The 25,225-nt window shown below is 39.5% G+C and overlaps 1 protein-coding gene across 1 annotated transcript in view; it reads right to left on the reverse strand.

Annotated features, from left to right (window-relative positions):
- Nucleotides 1-25,225, reverse strand: part of CEP128 (centrosomal protein 128) — a 238,411-nt gene that overhangs the window by 39,820 nt on the left and 173,366 nt on the right. The window contains exon 20 of the mRNA XM_063117936.1: nucleotides 8,849-8,872. Within this exon, the coding sequence (XP_062974006.1) occupies nucleotides 8,849-8,872 (24 nt within the window). The remainder of the gene's footprint in view (nucleotides 1-8,848; nucleotides 8,873-25,225) is intronic.

Genomic DNA, 25,225 nt, shown 5'->3' on the forward strand with positions numbered 1-25,225 from the left:
TTACAATAAACATTTGTTGGCATTGGAATCCAAGAAAGAAAAGAATCACATGCCAAAATAACTGAACTTTCAGTCTAGACTCCAGATGTCTTTAGATGGGAGAAAACACATTTTAATAATACTGAAAGAACGCTTCTTTTCCATGTGCAAATCAATGGTTTGCCCCATTTCACATTTGTTAATTTGTCTTTGCCAGGCCCAAGGCACCACTGGTTTCTTCAAGTCCTAGAGCAATCATGATGGACTAAAATGGATGACTGCAGTAGAAAAGTCCAGGCTCTGTACAACCTCTGAGGAAGGCAGAGAAGCTGCTTGTGGGTCAAAGTGCCTTTTTGCTGAAGCAACCTGGTACCTGCTGAGGAACATCCTTGGCATAGGGCAAGGATGAACAGAAGATAGATCTACATGTGTCTTGGAGATCAAAAACTCAGGAGATGTACTTTCTGGCCATGCCTGGCACAGGGGATGATGAATCCTTAACACCCTTGGAGAAGATGGAACCTGCTTATAAAGTAATGGAGAGACAACGTAAGAGGCACTGAGCACATTTCTCTAGGAAGATTTTGGGGACACGAAAGAGTAGAAATGGCCATCTGAAAGCCTAGCTCCAAACTGATATAAAGATCTGGCGACATGTCTAATCAATATAACAACGGCTATCTAGCTGGCCAGAAGACAGACTGTAGCTCAGTGGTACAGCACATGCTTTGTATACAGAAGGTCCCAGTTTTAATCCCCAGCATCTCCAGATAGGACTAGGAATGACTCCTTCTTGAAACCCTGGAGAGCTGCTGCCAGTCAATGTTGACAATATGGGTTAGATGAACCAATGGTCTGACTCAGTTATAACACACACACACACACACACACACACACTTTGCTATATTCCCATGTTCCTAAGAAGAGTAGCTGGTTATATCACTTCACTTCTCTCTTCTTTCCTTCTCCTTGTTTTGTTTTCTCTTGCCCCTCCTTTCTGTCTGCTGTTTCGGACCTGTTGAACCATTGCATAGGACTGGTAACTATGAAGTTGATGCTAAAATATTATAAAGCATGGAATGTCTAGGAAATGTAGAATGATTCACAGTGCTTTAAACTAGATGGGCTGGAGGGAGTTATATTAGGAAAGATACAATATTTTCTTGCTATTCAGGTTGCATTATTATTTGCTTTATTGATTGATTTGACTTGCTTTATTTTTTTATTTGACTGAGGCCTAATCTACATGAAACAGGATATTGCACTATGAAAGCGGCATGAAAGCAGTATATAAGAGGCAGGAGCCACACTATTGCTTTATAGCGGTATTGAAGTGCACTGACAACTGTTGGGATGGGCATTGACACATACCATAGACCGCTTTCATAGTGCTATATCCTGCTTGGTGTGGCTCCTGCCTTTTATATACCGCTTTCAAAGTGTAATATCCTGTTTGGTGTAGATTAGGCTCCAAAATGGCACTCAACAGAGCATTACGAATTATTCAAACGCCTGTTATTCCTTTATTCACATTGCACTGCCTTATTCACATTTCTCAACAGTGGTGTAAAAACTCCACCATGGAGTTCTAAAACCACCGCTCAGTCTAAACTGAGCCTCTCCTTTTCTTCCTCTTTACATTTCCCAACTGTAAGTCTTTTTGTCTGTATGTTCTTTATTTGCCAGCTTTACTTACATACATTATTTTCAGTCCCCCCTCCCAAATATTTGGCCAATCAGAAGGGAAGTAAAGTCGTGATTAAGTATCTATTTCTCTTTAATTGCCAAATTCCTGGGCTGAACTTTTTACCCTCCTGTGAGCCAATTTCTCCCCTTAAATTTTAGATTCCTGGGCTGAACTTTTAACTATCCTGTGTATTTCTGACCCCAGAACAGCCTCTAAAATAAATAGTAACTATTTTACACCCCCAAAACCCAGCACAAAATTGCTGAGTTTCCTTCCCTCACAGGTAAATGCAGTAATAGTTTATATGGAGAAGTGGAGTGGAAGCAAAAGTGATACTAGGTTGACCTGTCATCCCACAATGGATAATTGACAAGTGCTCACTGGATCATTATGGAACAACTGTTTTAGCAAACCAAGCTATCTGCTAACCCAATCCACTGCCTGTTGCAGTGGATTGGATAACCTTATTTAGTACTGTAACATCTGGTTCACTTGCATGGCTTGCCTTTCTGTAACTCCGGCAAAGCTTTAGGAAGGTTATAATATTGCAGAATGCCAGAGAGAGAAAATTATCTATGTAATGAAGACAACAACACAAAATAAGCCCTTTTTTCCTTGGATGATAATGATGGTGATTGCCATTCATGAGAAATTTTCCATGAATGTGCTGGGAATTTCCCTAAGAATCATAAAGTTTCTTTGGCACTTGATCATTTTGTAGTCTTAATAATACTTTATTAAAGAATCACAAAGAGGGTGAAAAATGTTATAAAAATTATATAGAATTACATATAACAGGCACTTAGGAAGTAGGAAGAATGGTTAAATTATCAATATGTTTATGTAAAAGAAGTGCCATGATTTGTCAAAAGGCTATACACATTAAGATATTGCAGATCTAAAAGTCTTAATTAGAACTTGATGCTCTTCACTGGATGCAGCTGTTCAAATTTCTTACAAAGTCCATGAAAAGGTCTTTTTTATCCTCTACATTATCGTCTAATAAAAATTATATCTTTGTATTTTAGTGCTATGTATTTGATCCTATGGATTTAATGCATGCAGTATTACACCCAATGTATTGCTACAGCGGGCAAAATCTACACACTAGAATCATTTTATAAGTTTATTTTAGAACCAGTATGTTTAAATTTCTCTTTGTGGGTTGGTTTCTTAAAATACCACAGAAAGCACAACATATGAATGGCCTTCCGCATAGCTCAGTGGCATCTTCAATTCCTACATATGCAAATCTGAATTTAAAAAGAATCATATGCAAGGAACACAATATTCTTAAAGAAAGTTGTAAGGATTGAATGCAGATCATCCCTTTCTTTTTCTTTCTTTAAAAAAAAAATCCCACTGTATAAATTATGAATGTCATACTCAAAAAACCCTCTGTCACCAGCGGCAACTCTGTGTGTGTGCATGTATGTGTGTGATGTATATTCCACAACTCCTGAGAAATAAAGGATGACATCTACAAAAATATGCCCTTTACAACGAGCATTTTGCTCTGATTCTCATTCTACCTGGAGGGAAACTGTGTTAGTTAAAGATTCTATACTTTGTAGAACATGCTCACATTATCTTTGCAATAACAAAGGGTAGTGTTCTACCTGGACAATTGCATATCTGAAAGTAGTTACAGGGACACCATAAAGATAAGTAGCTCAACAAAAATGATGCTACTTAGCTGTAGGCAAATCCAAAGCTAATATTCTCACCTCCAAACGTTGAGCAATTCAATAAAGTTTAAGTCTTCTGCAGCAACCTGCCAAACCCTCTGTTCTCTATCTCCCACCTGCCCCACTCCAAATTTCAACTATAGTGGTATTCAGGAATTCAGAATGACGGTAAAGTAAACATGTGAGGAGGTGGGGTATGTGCTAGCCATGCCTTCCTCTCGCTATTTCCATCACCCTCTACATGTGGATGGTGACTTTCTGATGGGGAGAGCCTCCTCTGTACATTGACAGTCTCTACATGATTTCAAACACTGATTTTGCATTTCCCCTCCATGTGCATTTACTACCTGAAAAATAGGTTTGTTGTCCTGTTGAATACAAATCATATTTTAGCTATTTTGGCAAGGGTGTCCGCTCTGGAGCTCAGAGTCTCAGTATGTCTGTATTTAGTAAGGAAGCAAGTGTATTACAAAATACAGAACAGAGAGGGCCTCGTCAGAAAAGAAATGTAGGCTGCAATCCTAAGCACACTTTCTAGATAATAAGCCCCATTGAACTCAATGGGATCTACATCTCAGTAAACACACTTATGATTGCACTGCTAGTGGCTGATTTTATTACAGGCGAATGAAGAAAATAGTAGAGTGTAATTTTGCACATTAATTTTGCACAGGACTGGATAAATGCATTTTAAACCAAGTGTGAAATCCAAACCCCACCTCCCTTGGCAAGATTCTCATTTTTGTTAGTCACTTTGAAAGATTCATTTTACAAAAAAACAATTTAGTAAGTAAATAAATAATAACTGAAGGAAAAATGCAATGAAATGCAAAACGATCAGGATTTTATTCAAATTCTAACATGAAAATGCAAGTGTCTCCCCCCTCATATTACGGATCTCCCTTAGAGGACCTGCATTCCATGCTGACTCCATCGTTACTTCATTGGTTGGTCTTTTTAGTAGTGGCGCCAACAACGTTGAAGTTACGACTATGCTGTTCTGATGAGTTTTTGCTTTTTGTACGATGGAAAATACAAGTTGGAAATTTAGCTGCTGTTCACTATCTTCCTTCTATTTTGATGTATTAGCTATATATTTTTTAAAATGTCTGATTTTCAAAATATTGTGCACCAGATTAAGTTCATTTGTTGCCTTGTGGATTGTTCTAAAATAGAAAGATGGGACATAACAGCTTAAATAAATAAACAAACACACAAGTGTTGTCCGAATATTACAGAAATAGCTAGTTATTCTTAACCTATATTTACTTTTAAAAATAGGATTGAGAAATAGATGGCAGTGGATATTCACCCTTGCTGAATAACAGAACTCGTGACATTACATTCCCATCTTTAAATTTGCCCAGTACAGAATTCTAGAACGAAATGGATTTTCTCTGATCCGTTGTTCACATCTGTAAGATGCAGAAATGGATCAATTAATTTCATATGCACTCTTGGCCTCAGCTTACAAGGCCACAGAGCGATGCACAAACAGCAGACAGCATTACTCTCAACAACTGGCTATTGGGGTATGGACATGGCCACAGATGTGTAGAGGGGCACACTCAGTGGCTTTCCTGTGGTTTAATTCAGAGTTTTAAATCTTGAAGCCATGTTCTGTGGTTTTAATCTTGAAAGCATTCTTAAGTTTTTAATTAAATGTATTAGAAGTTTTACAACTAGCTTTCTCAGTATTCATACTGTCAAACAAACATGCTTTATGTCACCAACTCCTTGACCGAACATGGTAAACTGTATCATCTTAGATGCAACAAACTCCAAGGCCAAAAGCCCTATTCAGGCATTCTCAAATTGAGTAAAGTAAATGTGAAGAACGGAAGCATGCTAGTCCTGTTCCCTCCCATCACCATTTCCTGCAGCCTCTATATATGAAGGGTGGCTTTCTGAAGGGAAGATTGTCTTCTCTCTGTGGAAGTACTCCACACAAATTTGAAACCTGGAAAATCAGGGTTCAGAATTGCATGGAGATCCTCTAAGGACAAAGGAGTCTCCCCCTTCAGAAGGTCAGCATTCACATGTAGAGGGAAGCATGAATGGAGACAGCATATTTACTTTAGTCAGGCAAGAACCCCTGAATAGGGCTCTACTACAGCTGCTACAGGAAAAGATGTCTAAGTCTTCTGTAAACAACCCTGCAGATGACTGGATAGGCAACAAAAACAAAGAAAAGAATATCTTTAAAATAAATATGCTGCTGTCTGCCTTGAGCTACTGGGAAAGGCAAGGTCAATAATATGGACAACACAACCCAGGGCTTCTTTTTGTAGGAGAAATAGCAGCTGTTATTGCAAAGCACTCAGAAAAGTTTAAATTGTTCCAGTACTACATGCAAACATTTATATGCAGAAAGCAATATAGATGCAAACATCCACATGCAGCTAAGGGTGGATTCAGAACGCAAAAATAAATACATGATGATGATAGTGGATGCATGAGTGGCCTTTGGTGTGTGTCAGTAGAATCACCCCTATGAGTAGCTCACTTTTTCTTTTCTTGCATTTCTGGTATAACATGTGCTGTAGGAGCCTATGTGGAGAGCAGGAAGGACTGAAGTGGTACCAGAAGCAAGGAAAGAGGAAGTATTGCTCACTCAAGGGGTGATTCTTCTGAGAGATACCACCAGCCACTACTCTTGCTCCTTATGCTGGAATATAGCCTGTGTTTGTCAGTAAGCATGTGGGAACGTTGTGTGAACTGGAAATTCATATATACCTTGGCACCCATGACAGAGCCAGTAAAGGTTGTCAATGTCACATGAATTGTGGCCAACACATGTACCACTACCAGTATGAACAAGCCCAACAGAGGAAAAGTGGAGTGTTCAAAGTGCATAGCTAAACTAGTTCCTTGAACATCCACATCTGCTCTAGCCTTGTGCCTTCACGTCTTTAATTATGGCAGTGCAATATGTAAGACATACCAGCTAAGCCTTTTTACAAGGTCAAGCTATGATCTTACAAAGCCCTAAACAACTTGAGACGAGGATACCTAGCAGACCGCCTTCCCTCACATCAGCATTTACGATCTTCAGAGGAGGCCCTGCTCGTCATTCCAAGAAGAAGAGAATGTCGCCATGAAGAACCTCGACAGCGGGCCTTCTCTGTAGTGGCACCCACCCTCTGGAAAACCCTCCCTCATGCGGTTGGGGAGGCAGAAAACGTAATATCTTTTAAATGACTCCTAAAAGCATATCTCTGTAGACAAGCCTTCCCTGGACTGTAACTTATTCTGGTTTTATGTGACTTTAAAGTTTTAATTTGGATTGTCTCATCATGGTTTTAGTTGTAAACTGCCCAGAGAGCCTAGGCTGCTGGGCAATATAAATATATATTAAATAAATATATAAACAAATAAAATGTACTAACCCTCATTATTCACCAATGGCTGAGAGAGCTTTATATTAATTAAATACTTAAGAAGAAATCAGAATATTTATCAAAACATCTGTGATGTTCCTGGAGATATCAAGGGACGAGTCAACTATTAAGATATGTCCCCAATGGCCTAAAAGATTCATGGCGGAAAGCTAGAATAACAATTAATAATTCTATGTGCTTCTGCGAAATTTCAGGGCCATCATGCACGAGCGCAATTTAATAGTAATGTTTTTATTATACCACAATTGCGGGGAGGGGAAGTTGACAAGCTCCACTTTTTTTACTGAACCTTCCCCACCCCCCACCCCTAGTGACAGCAATCGTAAGCTACAACCACTCCAGGGTTGGCATTGCTAATGAGCCTGGATAAGGCCCATCTGGGGCAGAGCAGGTGCTTTGGATCCAGCTCTTCTCACTCTGCCCACGGAATGCTCCCATTTGGGGGCTTTCTGCCTTCTACCCCGAACGGGAGAACTACCAATGGCATCTTTTCGTCCACCCAGGTTCTGTTGGGACCTCCACTGAGGCAGGAACTCCTCTCTGCTAACAGAGGTGAGCCAACAACGCACCATCCTATTCCCCGCCCCTACCCCCTACCCATCAGGGTTAGTATTGAATTTTTCTCATACGAAAGAACTTTTATTCTTTAAGTTTGAAATAGCAAATTCCAACAAAATCTAAAACTTTTTCTCAAGTTTTCTTCCATGGAATCTGGTGTATGTATGTATATATCTGCAAGTTTCAAATGCACTTGTGGGCACATGCAAAGCTATACTTATAAATGTATATCTATTGATACATGCATTCATTTCTATATTTACAGGAGAGATTGCTTGGGATAAGGTGCACTTCTTGGACAAGTGAGACATATATGCCTGAGCCTTGCCTATCTTGGCGTCTTAAACAGCATGACTGGGCATATGTAAACAGGATTTCAGAGGTAGTCAATGCCTCCCTGAGACAGAGGGCGAGGGAGAGAGAGAGAACTTCCCATCATTCAGAAGGAGGTTGTGGAGAGTCCTAATTAAGGCAACCTATCTTTCACCCTGACAATATTAATAACGATTGCCCCAAATCCATTCTTTCATACCTCAGGTGGGCACTCAAGCATATGGTTGTATCTCAGCTCCAGGGTTTTGTAAATAAAACTGACTGGGCCTATTCAGACAACACACTAAGCCATGGTTAGGCCGCTAATGGTTAGTGAGCATGTTTAAACCGTGGTTATGTAACCACCATTGTTAGGAATGGTTTACACGACACACTAAGCCATAATGTTTAGCTCAAAATACTTAACCACCATGGCTTAACGTGTCTTCTGAACAGGGTCACTATTTGGATTCATTCTAGTCCAGCTTACTAGGTTGCCCACAAGAGACAAATCTGCTGACAATTCTGACCCCATAAATAAAAACATTTATGCCCAATTTAACTATAACATCATGAACGCACACGCACACACACATAAGTTCTCTTCTTTTCCTTTGCAATTAATTAAGACCTACAGGATTATTGGAGCAATACCAAAGTTGTCCCCTGGATGGAAATGCACAGCAGGGAACAGCACACTTGTTGACATACTTGTGTCTGCAAGAACTCCATGGCCTTGGAGGAAAAAAGTGTACATTCCTGGTGTAAAATTCCAAAGATCAGTGGCTAAGTCCTAATTTTATCAACTTTTGTTTATTTTGACTTTCCTGTCCATACAACTGCAATTAGCAGAATGACTTCAGCTTCCCTATGGAAATGTTATTTAATTTCTGGTAATACTAAAACATAAGCGCACCTGTCATTTTCAAGTACAAACAACTTTGAAGTTTTGTCTAATTTACACTTCCAGTTGACCTTTAAAATATGGTTGACTTTACCAACACATTTCCATATTAAGTGACCTCATGTGGATGTACTGTGCCTTTTTACATATTATTTGGTTTATCGTAGCCAACTGGCAAAAAAGGACCTCTTAGAAGATGATTCATAGTTTGGAAAACTACTTTTAAATATACCAGGCCCATTCTCTTTTTTTCTCTTTTTTTATAATTGTATAAAATCCAGTGTAAGAATTGTGATAAACTCAAAATAAAGCCACTTACTGTTTCCAGCGCTGTTATCCGCTCCTGCAAATAAAGAAAATATTGTGAGATATATACATAAACACACACCTGTACAATACTTCATTACTCAAATATAGTAAATAAATAAGCAAATAATACAAGTCTTGCTACAAGTGATGGTCATACAGGATTGCCCTTCAAACTCAGCGTTATATTTTATTTTGGCTACTGATTAAAATATTCCAGTGCAGTGCTACATGAACAAGCCTGGGAGAGATTTGGCCATGTCTGCCCCGCTGTCCTCTCTTCTTTGAGCTAGACCATGAGGAAGAGATTGAAACCATCTGCAGTTTGTCTTTACTATGGTCTTTGAATGTAGCTTGTTTCAATAAGCTATAGATTAAATTAACTGCAGTTTACAGTATAGCAAAAGTGTAAACTGCAGGTTGTTTAAATAAGTTTTATGGAAACAAACCAGAAACCAGGGTTTGATCTTGGTTTGTTTCAATAAACCATAGTTTAAATTAACCTTGTGGAACATAATGATAAACTGTGTTCACTTTAGAGCCAAAAGCAGATGCTTCTTATTGCCCCTCACAGCCATGCCTCAGGAGGAGTAGAAGCCAAGACTTGAGTACTCATCCAAGCCTGTTTGCTATCACTAAAGTAAAGCTAAAGTGAATAAGGTTCAAGTGCTTTGGAATTCGACCTGGCATATGATCTAGATCATCAAATTTGATGGTCTTTCAAAAAAGAATATACTGAACAGTTCATGCATGTGGAAAGAAAGATCAGTGTGGTTAATAGCTCTGAGGAAGAGCAGGTCTTAACTTTGGGTTGAGGATATCTTGAGATAGAACAGCTGATATTTACAAATGACATATTTATGTATGTAGGCTTCATCATGGGACAGGGCACATCTCTGTATTATTCCTCTCAATCCAAAAGTTATAGAAAAAAGGGTGAAAATGTTTTAAAAATATTTTTTAGTACATTTCACAAAATATTACAATTTCACAAATACAAAAATTAAATAAGGAAAAAAATTAGGGACACAGTCATTATCACTTCTCCTTAATTTGTAAAACTGGAAATATTTAACTAGTTCTTTCAAGTAATAGGTGCTACTACTAACATTGGAATCTGAATTAGTTTTCTTAGAATCCATGTCCCCAGATTCTTGATAAACCAGAAGTGTTTATCAAAGAATTAAAAGTTAGAAAGAATTTTTTTATACCTAATATTAGCAGCCTTAAGTCGACTGTGGGTTCACTTTCCTTTCACAGGATGCTTGGGCAGGAAATGTTAAAGTTAGCAATGCTTCATACTGCAAAGAGAACAGTTGGGTAGATTTACACACTACTTTTTGGTTATGAATGCCCATCCTACATGTAGGCAACCATGGAATTTGTCAAGTGGGTTGGTATCTGTTTATATGCAACTCAATATGGTATAGTAATTCAGCCGCTGAGTCACATACACTTTTTAGAATGATTTCAACCCTCCTTATTTAGGGCAGAGGGATGAAGTTAAATAGGTTACTTTCCCCAAGTATGCACTAATGTATATTTTAGCTGGTTTAATATACAGAGGTTAACCAAGCATTTCCTTTTGGGTAGGAAAGGAAGTAAAATTATGAGTAAAATAAAATAAAATTATGGAACAAAGCGTTATGATTCTCAATGGAAGAGCCCTTCGTTTTCATATGTGGGGGGTTCAGTTTTTTAAAAAGAGGGGAGTCTTGTGCTAGCTAAAAGATGAACAGATTTACTGTATTATATCTGTTAGTCTTTATGGTGTCACAAAACCATGTAGTTGCAGCACAGCAACACAGCAACCTTCCTGGAATTTCTTCTCATCTTATGCATATTTGGGTTCTGTAGACTTTTTGCTGTACTTTACATTTCATGAACTTTTGGCCTCATTGTTTTCTGTTTTTCTCTCAGTAGCCATGAATACACATACACACACACACACACAAATGGAGGATAACACTTAATACATCTGACAAAATAGGTTCTAGTCTATAAAGGCCTATGCGAGGTGAAAGCTAATAATAACAATAATAATTCTTATAACTGCTGTATATGAATGTGGTCTATATTCTAATGGATTCCACTTTGTGATCTACATGGAAAAGTTAATTGACTCAAGATAGGATTATGAGAGAACAGAAAGGGAAGCTGGTCTGCTCATGTGCCAGAAAGCTTTAAAACGAGAACCAACAACCAATCCAAAGAAAAGTTCAGGGAGAGGATAGATTGGAACCAGACATCAGACTGAGAACAAGAAGAGGGTTAAGAATGATCAAGGCATGGCTTAAGCATTGGAGCCAAACTCATGAAAATTGCAGAAGCAGCACCTACAAAACGGTCGCTTTGAGAATTAAGCCACAAAAGCCACAGGCATTCCACATGAGGGCTATATGTGGACACAGGGATGGGGCCGCACATGCTGGCCCCGACCCAACGTTCCTATGTGTGTCAGACTCTGTGCCTTGATTCCTGAACAATAATAGTTTTTTTTTGGAGGGGGGGATATTCAGAAATAATTGTCTTACGTAATGTAAATCAACACATAAAAGAGCAAGAGCACACACACACACACACACACCACTCTGCTCATGCGGCAGAGTATGAATACAGATTCTACTCACATTCAATTGAATGAGAGTAGAACCTTCCATTCAGATCTCCCTGCTCTGTGCAGGGATGCTGGGGAATGAATGGTCAGGGGCCGGCATACACAGGGGCATTGGGGCAGGACTGGTATGCACAGCCCCATATCCACACATAGCCCTCACGTATCCTTCAGAAAGCCTGTATAGGGGTTAAACTGTTTTCATGTAAACAGAGACAATTACAATAGATACTTTTATGGGGATGTATTCAGAAATAACGGTCTTATGTACTATAATTCAACAGATAAAAGAGCACGAACACGTACACATATAAAGGGACAAGCAAGGCTAAGTGTAAGTCTTCATGTCCAAATAATGTGGAGACAACGCCAAGGTAAAGGTTAATTAACTTGCTTCAAATGACCAGCAGCACAACTGTGAAGATACACCAAGGTGAGAAGCAGGACACATATTTCCTTCATGCTAAGAAAGGTGTTTTTCCCCTTCTTTACTATTATTATTATTATTTATTTATATAGCACCATCAATGTACATGGTGCTGTACAGATTACACAGTAAATAGCAAGATCCTGCCGCATAGGCTTACAATCTAATAAAGTTGTAGTAAACAATAAGGAGGGAAAGAGAATGCAAACAGGCACAGGGAAGTGTAAACAGGTAGAGTGAAGCTGACAGTATAGGGTCAGAACAAACTTAATATTTAAAAGCTATAGGGAAAAGAAAAGTTTTTAGCTGAGTTTAAAAAGCTGTGATTGAGTTTGTAGTTATCAAGTGTTCTGGAAGAGCTTTCCAGGTGTAAGGGGCAGCAGAAGAAAAAGGACGAAGCTACAACCTCTGGACCATGTGGTACTGAGGGGCAGGTACAGCCAAACTAATTATGATTGTGCATTTCTGGGATCAGCCAAATCAAACACCTCCACGTTTCTGGCTTACAATTACAAATTTACCTTGTCTGATCCTATCAGTTATAAAGACAACCATTTAATCTACGTGTAATCTTATATGACATCAATAAACATATGCTTGCCAATTCTGTTTGTCATTCATTATATTGTAACTTTAGTACTTGATTTTTAATTTTAGTTTGGGCTTCCTATTATGTCTGGTCATGTTTGACTGTTGCAAACTAATTATGAGATTACATTATATTTTAATAAGGAGAGGCCAGGACTCCTATGTTCGAACACAGTAGGCTCTCAGAGCGAGAAACCAAGACCTGACGAGTTGGCTGGTTATCTTTCAAAACCTTGAACACTTTCTGCCCGCATTTGTGAGGTTCTGTGCTCCATTAGTTAGCATCAATAGTTCATGCCAGATGCAAGGTGGATGCCAGGATCTCACTCTCCTGTCCCACAGCTGTATTTAAGTGAAAGCCCAATAGGACTTTATAAAGATAGGGAGTTTAAAAAGAACCACATCTGATATGCTTTCATTTCGGAGATGTGGTTTAGTCGTGGAGAGTATATATATGGCAGTTTCCCCCTTTGTGAATAAATAAAAGAACTTCCTTTTATTTTGTCTGCATTGATTAGCATGTCTCAGTAAGAGAGATGAAAAAGCCCAGGAGATGGTTCTCATATGGAAACAAAGCCTGCATATATTATTATTATTTATTTATATAGCGCCATCAATGTACATGGTGCTGTACAGAGTAAAACAATAAAATAGCAAGACCCTGCCGCATAGGCTTACATTCTAATAGAATCATAATAAAACAATAAGAAGGGGAAGAGAATGCACCAAACAGGCACAGGGTAGAGTAAAACTAACAGTATAAAAGTCAGAACAAAATCAAGTTTTAAAAGCTTTAGAAAAAAGAAAAGTTTTTAGCTGAGCTTTAAAAGCTGCGATTGAACTTGTAGAAAGAAAAAAATAGCTAGGTGAAACCGATGTTGTTATATACTCCCCACACTTCTCTGAGTCGTAAGAGGTTCAGGGCAATGCTGCAGGGTTGTTGTTTGTTGTTTTAGTTCAGAGGGAGCAACATAGCAGGAGCAACCAGACTTCTAAATCATGCAGGACAACTGCTAATCCTGGGTCAAAGAGCAAACGTAGCCCAAGGATAATTCAACTCTAACCAGATGCTACTAATAATCCTAGTAGACTCTGCCCACATTCAAACTGTAAGCTAATTATCCATTCAGGAAAAATCTCCTAACTATTCATTCTCAGTGAGGAAGTATCTGCCATTTGCCCTGACTGTTACAAGCAGTGAACCGCCCAGACATTATGTGAACCACCCAGAGAGCTTCGGCTATGGGGAAGTATACAAATGCAAATCATCATCATCATCACCATCATCATCATCATCATCATCATCATCATCATCTTAACAAAAGATGGTCCACTCTTCCTTAACATTCCAGGATAGCATTCTCATTACAATACCATGCCAAAACTCACTATTAGGAAGAGAAAGACTACATCATTATTTGGTGCATACAAATGGGATGACTGCACACATCTGCAGTTAGGAAACAAGCATTCTTATTAAGGTACACATCTTCTGGGAAGCAAAGGCAATCATGACTTGGTAGCATGTATGCCAAATGCTCAAATGTAGACATTTGGGATTCACACAAATGCCTACATGGAAGACACTTTTATGTAGTGCAGGTCTGTACAACATGTGATCCACCAGGATGAATATCTCTTGGCCTTTTAGATACCTGAGATCCCCCTTACTTCTGCAGTCCCTGAGAAGCAGTAGTAATAGGTGGTTTATTGAGACCCTACTAGGTCATCAGACATGTTTTGTGGGCTGTGGGTTAGCTCAGTTGGCCTTACTCTGAGGTCTTTCTGCTGTCAGAAGTATGGGGAGTGGCCTTGAAGAACAAGGCTTCTTCTGAGCACCAAGATGCTAGAACGCTCTTCTGAGGGAAGCTCCCTTTACTCACTTTTCAGCCAAAGCTTATAAGGCACAATACAGCCTAGCTGCCAATGTGCCATCACTTTCAATATACCTACCTACTTACCTATTTTTTTCCAATGCACTTTTGCTGTTTAAAATATATTATGCATGCTGATGTTTCAAATGATGATCATGGAGTTTTGAGAAACTTAAAATTAATTTTTAACTTTATAATTATTGCTTTAGTCTGTTGTATTTTCCTGTTCATTATTGTTGTTTGCCACTTTGAATAGGGTATAAATGCATTAAACAAAGGCGAAAATTGTGAAAATGGGTCCCAGCTGAAGCCAAATTTCAGCAATTTATGGACTAGCCTCAGTTTTGTCTCATACCTAAAAGAAGAAAAGTGATGCCCAGTTTTCTCGGACTGGAGGAAAGATAAAGGCAGCAAGCAACTATTGTGTGTTTTAATACTGTATCTTTCCAAGAATGCTAGTGAATTGAAGACACAGTTCTAGAATTTCCAATTACTGCATAGTGAAACCCTAGTAAGAATGGTTGTTTTTATCAAGTGAAAGATAGAACCAATTAGCTGATTAGGAAGGCTAGAATGTCAGTGGCCACTAATGCTGTGCGAATTTGTTTAATCTCCACTGTGTTCATAATATTGTGTCAAATAAAGTCTTTGAAGCTTATCCATTTTTTAAAAAAATGACCTCTCCATTTTTCAAAACTCCAATCCAATAAATGCAGTGGGGAAAGAAAAAGAGGTGGAGAGCAATCCTATGGTTGTGGGAGAGTGTCCCAGGGACTGTACGATTCTTTGGAGTCACCCCTCTGAAGCTGTAGACACTGTTATACCCTCAAAAGGCAGTTTACAACAGTTAAAAATAGTAGACATTAAAAAGTATACAAGATTTTAAAAACCATCAGAAACATAAAAACAACAGTATAAAAACAACAATGAGATCTAAGATCAGGGCCTACAGATTATGTTGCCTGCATAGTTACATCTGACAGCAACCAGAGGGAGGGCCTTTTTTGTTGCGGCACCCCACCTTTGGAATGCTCTCCACTCTGCAGTGCAACAGGAGCCATCCTTGATGGTGTTTTCATCAGGCATTGAAACACATCTGTTTACCCCGGCATTTCCTGGTTTTCATACCAAGCCTAGTAGATTTTGTTTGCTTGTTTTTATCTTTCTTTTAATTGTTGTTTTTAATTGTCCAGATTGTTTTTAATTGTCCAGAATCTGGACAATTCCCGGCTGGACATCAGGGAAAACTTCCTGACTGTTAGAGCAGTATGACAATGGAACCAGTTACCTAGGGAGATTGTGGGCATTCAAGAGGCAGCTGGACAGTCTTCTGCCAGGGATGCTTTAAGGTGGACTCCTGCATTGAGCAGGGGGTTGGACTCGATGGCCTTATAGGCCCCTTCCAACTCTACTATTCTGTGATTCTATAATGAATATTGTACACTACCCTGTGATCTGACAATGAAGGGTGGTACATCAATATTTTAAATAATAAATAAGCAGTACAGCAAAATTCTACAACCTTAAGAAAAACTACAGTACACAATCAAAAGTGCACAGTATTCAGTTACAGATGATAATTTGCCATCTTACGAATTTACCAACTGTGTTCTGTAATAGGCAATAAGTACAAATATTAAGTCAAAATCCAAAATTGTATGGTAACATCCTAAGAAATTAAGAATATCCTGCATTTAATACACTATAGGTACAATCCCATGCATATTTAGACAGAAAAAGTCCTACAACCCCCAGAATTCCTCAGACAGCCATGCTCAGAGTGCTGGGAGTTGTAGGACTGTTTTTCTATCTAAACATGCATAGGCTTGTGCCTGAAGTTAGAAGTCTTCACAGCTTGGTTCATTTCTTGCATTTGTTAGGAACTTGTTTGTTCTTAGGCAAATCTATCTATCTGTTTATTTCTAAGCAGAGAAGCCACAGCAATAACACCTACTCTATCTAATGTCTACTGACTTTGCCTCTTGCCATCTGTTTGTACAGCTGCTATATAGCAGTTCGTACAACTGTTAGTTGGATACCAGAGCAGTTAAAGTATTCAGAATATTTACATTTTACAGTCCTGTCAAGATTCTACCACTTCAGATTTCATGTGGGGGATTACATGTCTGCATGTTTCTAACTGTGTACAAATTCCTGCACACGGAAGATGAACACATCAGAGACAGGGCAAGGCTAGAATCTCACAAGTACTAATTTTCTAACCACAAAGAGGATTATTATTATTATTATTATTATTATTATTCTGGATATCAATTGCATATGCAATCTGAACAGTGGTCAAGTCCCAATTAATGACATCTATATAAATAAAAATGTAAATGTCCGTTTGAAACAGACGTTATATCTCCGAAAGTTCTTCACCAATTGCTTTGAAATTTTGACACAACGTTGCATTCGAATACGCGAGCGTTGTTATGTAACTATGTTCTATATGGGGTCAAAGGTTTGTCTTAGAATTGAAGAAATAGGCCTCCTCAAAACCAGTCCTGCTGATCATTGTGACATCGCCAACCAGTAGGCCAATCCGCTGCCTCTGACTCCTCTCCTATTTGCATGTTTTCTCACAATTGGCTGAGTGAATATAGATGTCACACCTGTGACAGTTACACGTTCTGAAGAAAGGTAACTGCCAGGAGTTTCCGCTAACCCTCTCACCGTAAAAACATCCTTTTTAAAAAACCAAACAATCTGCTTTACTTCATCCAAATAATGCCTCGCAGAAGATCACACTTAGGTCGTTGTACTCGCAGAGCGGAAGCACTGCGACGAGAAATTGCAAATCAGACTGAGGAAGAATGGGCTTCAGCAAACGAGAAAAAAAGAAAAAGAATGCCTCAAATACGTGCCAAGGAACCAGCCAAGCAACGTTCAGCCAGACTTGAGGATGCACGGCTGCGAGCACGGCAATCGCGTTCTACAGCTTCAGATCTGCTTTGTTCTCAACAGAATGAATGCGACAGGCTGAGAGTGGCTGAAAGACGTCAACGAGAAACAGCACATCAGCGTCAAACACGACTCCGTGGTAAACAATCACACGATTACAATGGCCTTGCATTCCGGTACAACCCAGCTGATGATTATAGTTTGAGGCGGCATGTTCTCATCAGCACTATGACTGAAGTGTGTCCTTATTGCAAGGCTCTTAAATTTAATGGAGAAACAAAAGGAATGTGTTGCGCTGCTGGAAAAATTAAACTGCCTCAACTTGGAGAACCACCAGAGCCATTACAAACTTTGCTTGCCGGATGATCTTTTGTCGTATGTGCAATCAAATATTCCTAAACTAACGCTTGAGCAAAAACGCATTTACGATCAAATAATGAAAACCATCAATAATGGGATTGGAGAAATCTTCTTTTTAGATGCACCAGGAGGAACTGGTAAAACGTTCCTAATTAGATTGATTCTGGCAGCAATTCGATCCCAAAATGACATAGCCTTAGCTCTTGCGTCGTCCGGAATAGCTGCGACATTGCTACCTGGTGGAAGAACTGCTCATTCCGCTTTGAAATTGCCATTAAACATACAATTCATTGAAACTCCCATGTGCAACATTTCCAAAGCAGCCGGCATGGGAAAAATATTACAAAAATGCAAACTTATTGTTTGGGATGAATGCACAATGGTACACAAAAAATCCCTCGAGGCTCTTGATAGATCATTGCAAGATTTGCATGGAAACATCAGACCATTTGGGAACACATTAATATTGCTTGCAGGAGATTTCAGGCAAACATTACCTGTAATTCCTCAATCGACACCAGCGGACGAAATAAATGCTTGCCTGAAATACTTTACTTTGTGGCGACACGTAAAAACGTTAAAATTAACTACAAATATGCGTGTCCAGCTGCAAAACGATCGATCAGCTGAGATATTCTCACGTCAATTGCTGGAAATTGGGAACGGAAAGGTGCCAGTTGATCTGACCTCAGGACGAATTTTATTACCTCATAACTTCTGTAATTTAGTGACGTCAAAAGAAGAATTGGTTGAAAAAGTATTTCCAAATATTCAAACCAATTATAAGAATCACGATTGGCTGAGTGAACGAGCTATTCTTGCGGCCAAGAACAAAAATGTCTACGAACTTAACAATATTATTCAATCTAACATTCAAAGCAAGGCAGTCACATACAAGTCCATCGAAACTGTTGTGGAAGCAGATGAAGCGGTTAATTATTCAACAAATTTTTTGAATTCACTCGATCTGCCAGGGATGCCACCGCACGTACTGCAATTGAAAATCGGCATGCGAATTATCATGTTGCGAAATATCAACCAGCCAAAACTTTGCAATGGCACGCAGCTTGCAGTAAAAAAATTACTGAGCAACGTCATAGAAGGATCAATCTTGACAGGACCTTTCAAAGGTGAAGATGTCCTCATTCCTCGCATTCCTATGATTCCAACAGATATGCCATTACAATTTAAGAGATTGCAATTCCCAATTCAATTGGCATTTGCATTCACCATCAACAAAGCTCAGGGCCAATCTTTAGAATTGTGCGGTTTAGATCTAGACACAGATTGCTTCTCACATGGACAATTATATGTTGCGTGTTCTAGAGTCGGCAAACCAGACAATCTCTATATCTGCACAGACAATGGAACAACTAAAAATATTGTATATCCACAAGCATTGTGAAATTAAACATATTAGAAACATCCGCTTTGTCTTCTTTCTTTTCAATTTAACCAGACTGAGCCACAGCAACGCGTGGCAGGGTACAGCTAGTTAATGATAAGATTAATATAGAGTTCCACCCCTTTAGACTTTTTTTCACTTGAAGTGTGAAGTTAAAATTAGGATGTTTTTAGAATGTTTTTAGGATGTTTTAACAATGTATATTATGTTCTTAATTCAGTTTTACGTATTTTATCTTTACTATTGTTCCCCGCCTCAATGAAAATGGAGAGGCGGGCAAGAAAATTATTATTATTATTATTACTAGCTGTACCCTGCCATGCGTTGCTGTGGCTCAGTCTGGTTAAATTGAAAAGAAAGAAAAGACAAAGCGGATGTTTCTAATATGTTTAATTTCACAATGCTTGTGGATATACAATATTTTTAGTTGTTCCATTGTCTGTGTAGATATAGAGATTGTCTGGTTTGCCGACTCTAGAACACGCAACATATAATTGTCCATGTGAGAAGCAATCTGTGTCTAGATCTAAACCGCACAATTCTAAAGATTGGCCCTGAGCTTTGTTGATGGTGATTGCAAACGCCAATTGAATTGGGAATTGCAATCTCTTAAATTGTAATGGCATATCTGTTGGAATCATAGGAATGCGAGGAATGAGGACATCTTCACCTTTGAAAGGTCCTATCAAGATTGTTCCTTCTATGACGTTGCTCAGTAATTTTTTTACTGCAAGCTGCGTGCCATTGCAAAGTCTTGGCTGGTTGATATTTCGCAACATGATAATTCGCATGCCGATTTTCAATTGCAGTACGTGCGGTGGCATCCCTGGCAGATCGAGTGAATTCAAAAATTTTGTTGAATAATTAACCGCTTCATCTGCTTCCACAACAGTTTTGATGGACTTGTATGTGACTGCCTCGCTTTGAATGTTAGATTGAATAATATTGTTAATATTGGAATCATAGGAATGCGAGGAATGAGGACATCTTCACCTTTGAAAGGTCCTGTCAAGATTGATCTCCAACTATAACAATTGCCACTTCGTCTATAGTTGGAGCATTGAATCTTCGCACATGTTTTCCAGTAGGCGTTTTGTCAGCATGAATAACAATCTTGTGTGTATCAGATGGCATCATGTCAATTGCTGTTTTGAACAAATGTACTAAATTGTTTTTTTCGTGAAGTAGCTGTTGCAGTTTTGAAACGATGGACCTTTTTATGCCGGTATAAATTCCGCAGCGTGCATTCAATTCATCATTGCCATCACCAATGAGATACATTTGTAGGAATTTATGTTGACTATCTTGAAACGGAAGGAAGGAGCCGGCTTTATGATAAATTTGTCCTTTGACTCTGAAAGTTGGCATAAATGGATCTGTGATGATTTCTGCGCCGAACGACGTCATTTGGAAGCATGAGTTGTATTTCCTGATGTTAGATAGGAAATGCTTTGATTCTGCGGTATATCCGGCAAGCAAAGTTTGTAGTGGCTCTGGTGGTTCTCCAAGTTGAGGCAGTTTAATTTTTCCAGCAGCACAACACATTCCTTTTGTTTCTCCATTAAATTTAAGAGCCTTGCAATAAGGACACACTTCAGTCATAGTGCCGATGAGAACATGCCGCCTCAAACTATAATCATCAGCTGGGTTGTACTGGAATGCAAGGCCATTGTAATCGTGTGATGGTTTACCACGGAGTCGTGTTTGACGCTGATGTGCTGTTTCTCGTTGACGTCTTTCAGCCGCTCTCAGCCTGTCGCGTTCATTCTGATGAGAACAAAGCAGATCTGAAGCTGTAGAATGCGATTGCCGTGCTTGCAACCGTGCATCCTCAAGTCTGGCTGAACGTTGCTTGGCTGGTTCTTTGGCACGTATTTGAGGCATTCTTTTTTTTTTTTCTCGTTTGCTGATGCCCGTTCTTCCTCAGTCTGATTTGCAATTTCTCGTCGCAGTGCTTCCGCTCCGCGAGTACGACGACCTAAGTGTGATCTTCTGCGAGGCATTATTTGGATGAAGTAAAGCAGATTGTTTGGTTTTTTAAAAAGGATGATTTACGGTGAGAGGGTTAGCGGAAACTCCTGGCAGTTACCTTTCTTCAGAACGTGTAACTGTCACAGGTGTGACATCTATATTCACTCAGCCAATTGTGAGAAAACATGCAAATAGGAGAGGAGTCAGAGGCAGCGGATTGGCCTACTGGTTGGCGATGTCACAATGATCAGCAGGACTGGTTTTGAGGAGGCCTATTTCTTCATTTTAAGACAAACCTTTGACCCCATATAGAACATAGTTACATAACAACGCTCGCATATTCGAATGCAACGTTGTGTCAAAATTTCAAAGCAATCGGTGAAGAACTTTCGGAGATATAACATCTGTTTCGAACGGACATTTACATTTTTATTTATATAGATGATGATGATTATCTCCCACCCACTTCTAAAAGTGGGGGTGACAGCCTACATTGGGCATGCTGCCTGAAGTCAACTGCTTCACATCGCATAGCAGAAAGGCTTAGCCTGTGCAGGAGTGAAGGAAATTATCTAGCCCTGTCTTTCTCAGCAAAACTGGCAATCAATCTCTCTCTCTCTCTCTCTCTCTGTAGTAACTGCAAGGGAAGTCTGGGTATTTTAGGGCTTTGTAGGAAATATTTGGGGGGGAGTGCTCTTGGGGAAATGGTGGAATAGAAATCTGTACAAATAAATAGACATCCCAGAGCTGTTGGGCTTGCTCAGACAATATGCTAAGCCATGGTTAGGCCGCTAACCCTTTTGCAGCAAGTGTTTACTAAGTGTGTTTAAACCGTGGGTATGTAACCACCACAGTTAGGAATGGTTCTCACGACACGCTAAGCCATAATGTTTGGCTCAAAATGCTTAACCGCTATGGTTTAGTGTGTCATCTGAACTTTGGAGACATAGCAATTTCTGGTGACATCTTGACACTGTCAGCATTGCTTGATATTTGTGAACCGCCCAGAGAGCTCTGGCTATTGGGCGGTATAGAAATGTAATAAATAAATAAATAAATAATAAATAAATACTCTGCACAGAATCTTGTTGCTGTACAATTCCTTCACTTTCCCTGCAATGACAACTACTTTAAATCTCTGCAGTCTCACAATAAGTATTTAACAGCTCTTGGAGTTAAGTAAAGTAGAAACATTTGTTACCTTGTAAATTATATTACAAGACCAAAGTTGTTTTCAAAATGGGAAACACATCATTGCTAAAAAGAAATATCAAGATGTTGCAAAATACTTATTGTGACACATATTTTTAAACAATACACACTGTTTGTGCTGGTGCCTTCTTGGACCATGCCCCTACAATAGAATGAACCAAAATCAAGAGATTAAAATGTATTGGTGGCATGGGGTGGGGAACGCAATGGAAGGTTTGACTTGAATTTGGAGGACTCAAGTAAATTCAAGCTGTACTTTGCTATGTGTTTTGTTATGATGATGGGCACTTTGTTATCTCACATTTACACCTCTGAAGAGAGCAAGAAGAGACCCACACTTCTCAATGCCTTAAAACTGCACCTTGTTGAACATCAGGTGGCACAAAATGTGGCTCTTTAAAACGGCTAATTAGTTATCTAGTAGTAAAAAAAATCCATGTCCCTTTTTTGACACAAAAATGTTAAGCAGAGCAATGTCTGTGGGATTAAGAAGAAAGTTGAAGCTCCCTCTGCTGGCCTCTTTCTGTACTACCTGAGAAAACATCAATAGCATTGCTTTTTTAAAAAAGAAAAAAAAATACTTGTTTAAAAAAATGAGCACAAAGGAATAAATCCAGATTTCTTTGCCTCTGATAAACACCAACAGCTTTATTATGCAACATGTTCACATTGCCACGTCTCAATATAAACATTCTAGACTAGACATAACACAATCATTCTTCCTTTTCCAAAGCTGGCACATGACTGAACTTTCTGGAGCAAATGTTATCATCACTAATATCCCGCCAATTTTTTTTCCTGTGGTCCTGAATGTTTTATATGTAATATTTCTGAGAATAGCACAAAGATGTTCTTTCTAGATACATGGTCTCAAGCCTAGTTCATATATATGCTTTTGTGTCATGGTGGCCGCTTGAGAACACAAGTGAAGTGTCAGCAGCTGTGTGCGACAAGCCATTTGTGTGGTGTAGCCGCCCACAGGGTTGTGGCAACTCTCCAACCACACCATCACTCCTGAAAAAGACAGGCTCCACTTCACGTCAGAAGCTGCTTCACATAAATGAGAATCTACGCAGATCAGCCCCATGTGTTGGTGGTGGCTGTTTTTGTATAGCTACCATGCTTCAGGGTGAATGCATGAATCAGGTGCAAAGTCTGCCCTACACTATTCCAAATTAATAGAAAGTAGAGACCTCAGGTCAAGATATGACTTGACATGTTCCGATGTGGCTTCTGCTCCCACCCTAGCATTGCGTCTTTCATCTTGCAGCCTCCTTGGGTTCCTGAACTACTAACCACCACCCCCATATCTAAAGCTAGGGTGACCATATGGAAAGGAGGACAGGGCTCCTGTATCTTTAACAGCTGTATAGAAAAGGGAATTTCAGCAGGTGTCACTTGTATGCATGCAGCAACTGGTGAAATTCCCTCTTCATCACACCAGTTAAAGCTGCAGGGGCCCTGCCCTCTTCTGTATCATGTCACTCTAGTAAAGCTCCTGGAGATTTAACTGTTGGGATGAACGGTCTCCTCGAAAGGTAGAGAGGCAGAGGAGGATACCAAGCGACCAACTATCCCACAAGAGCATCATCACCTCAAGAGGCAAGCCAGTAGGGTTAAATTACAAATGGGAACTCCTCAAAAGGAAAATACTCCTCAGGAGTAAAGGAGTTTTGCCAGAGGGCTTGTAATGAACTACAGCTGAGGCCTAAGCAGGACTCAGAAAGCTCTGGCTATATTTCTTCCCTAAGGAGAGCATAAGCTGCAATATGGCACATGGGACACTTTAACAGAGGCCACTAGGAATCACCATGATTAATAATAATAATAATAATGATGATGATGATGATGATGATAATTTAAAAAAATTCTTACCCGCCTCTCCGATTGGATTGAGGTGGGGAACAATAGAAATCATAAAATACATAAAATACTGATTAAAAACATCATATACACTGTTAAAAAACATCCTAAAAACATCCTAAAAGCATCCTCATATGTAGAGAATATACGATCAATTGCTTGTTGAAATCAATCTTTCATTTCAATTTCTGTAAACCGCCCAGAGAGCCCTGGCTATGGGAGCGGTATATAAGTGTAATAAATAAATAAATAAATAAATAGTGTGTCCTGCAGCAAGTCCTAATTGCCTAAACACAACAGTATTCAAAGTCTTGTTCCCAAGGCTTCAGTGAAGATGTCATTTCTGATTTTGTCCAAAATCACGATCCTAAGAAGTAAGACATTTTGCTGCCTGAAGCAAAGGAGAATATGGAGCCTCATTCCATATATGGAGGATGGACTGGCAATTGATAGGATGGCATCCTCCACCACCCCTGAAGCAGCAGGATAGTTTGGGTCGTTCTGGATAGGCCACGTGGGGAAGAACGCCTCAGGAGCTGCTGCCACTGCTCTTAGCATATGCCAGCTGAGACTGTTGCCTCAACCTGCCTAATGGTGGGGATGGCCCTGATTAGCTGCTTATTTAAAAATTAGGCTGAAAGTATAAGAGTTCTGGAATGCAGTAATCACTGATTAGGCATAGGGATGGACAGATCCAGTCAAAAACATAAAATGTGTGGTGGATTTACAGGGGCTACTTGGCTTACCGGAAACCAAAGTGTTACTGCCTTGAATAAACTCAATAACCCTGTGACGGAGGCTTCATACAGGATAAGACGATCAACGGCTACTAGTTATGACGGCTATAAATTACCTCCAGTATCAGAGGCAGCATGTCTCTATATGCCAGTTGACTGGGGGGTTGTTGTGGTATTACGTGTCCTGTTGTGGGCTTCCCATAGGCATCTGATTGGCCACTGTGCAAACAGAATCTTGGACTAGACAGGATGTTGGTCTGATCCAGCACTGCTTTTCTTATCTCCTTATCTTCTTTGCAGCCTTCCTCTCTGCTGCAATAGTGCCAAACTCTGCTGGCCACTGTTGCCAGTGTCAAACTATTATAAACAGCATCGGACTATTTCCTAAGCTGTACTACCACTTGGACATAGGAATCTGAGCTCGAATGTTGGTCC

Source organism: Elgaria multicarinata, chromosome 2, assembly GCF_023053635.1.
Source record: "Elgaria multicarinata webbii isolate HBS135686 ecotype San Diego chromosome 2, rElgMul1.1.pri, whole genome shotgun sequence".
Taxonomy (NCBI): Eukaryota; Metazoa; Chordata; class Lepidosauria; order Squamata; family Anguidae; genus Elgaria; species Elgaria multicarinata.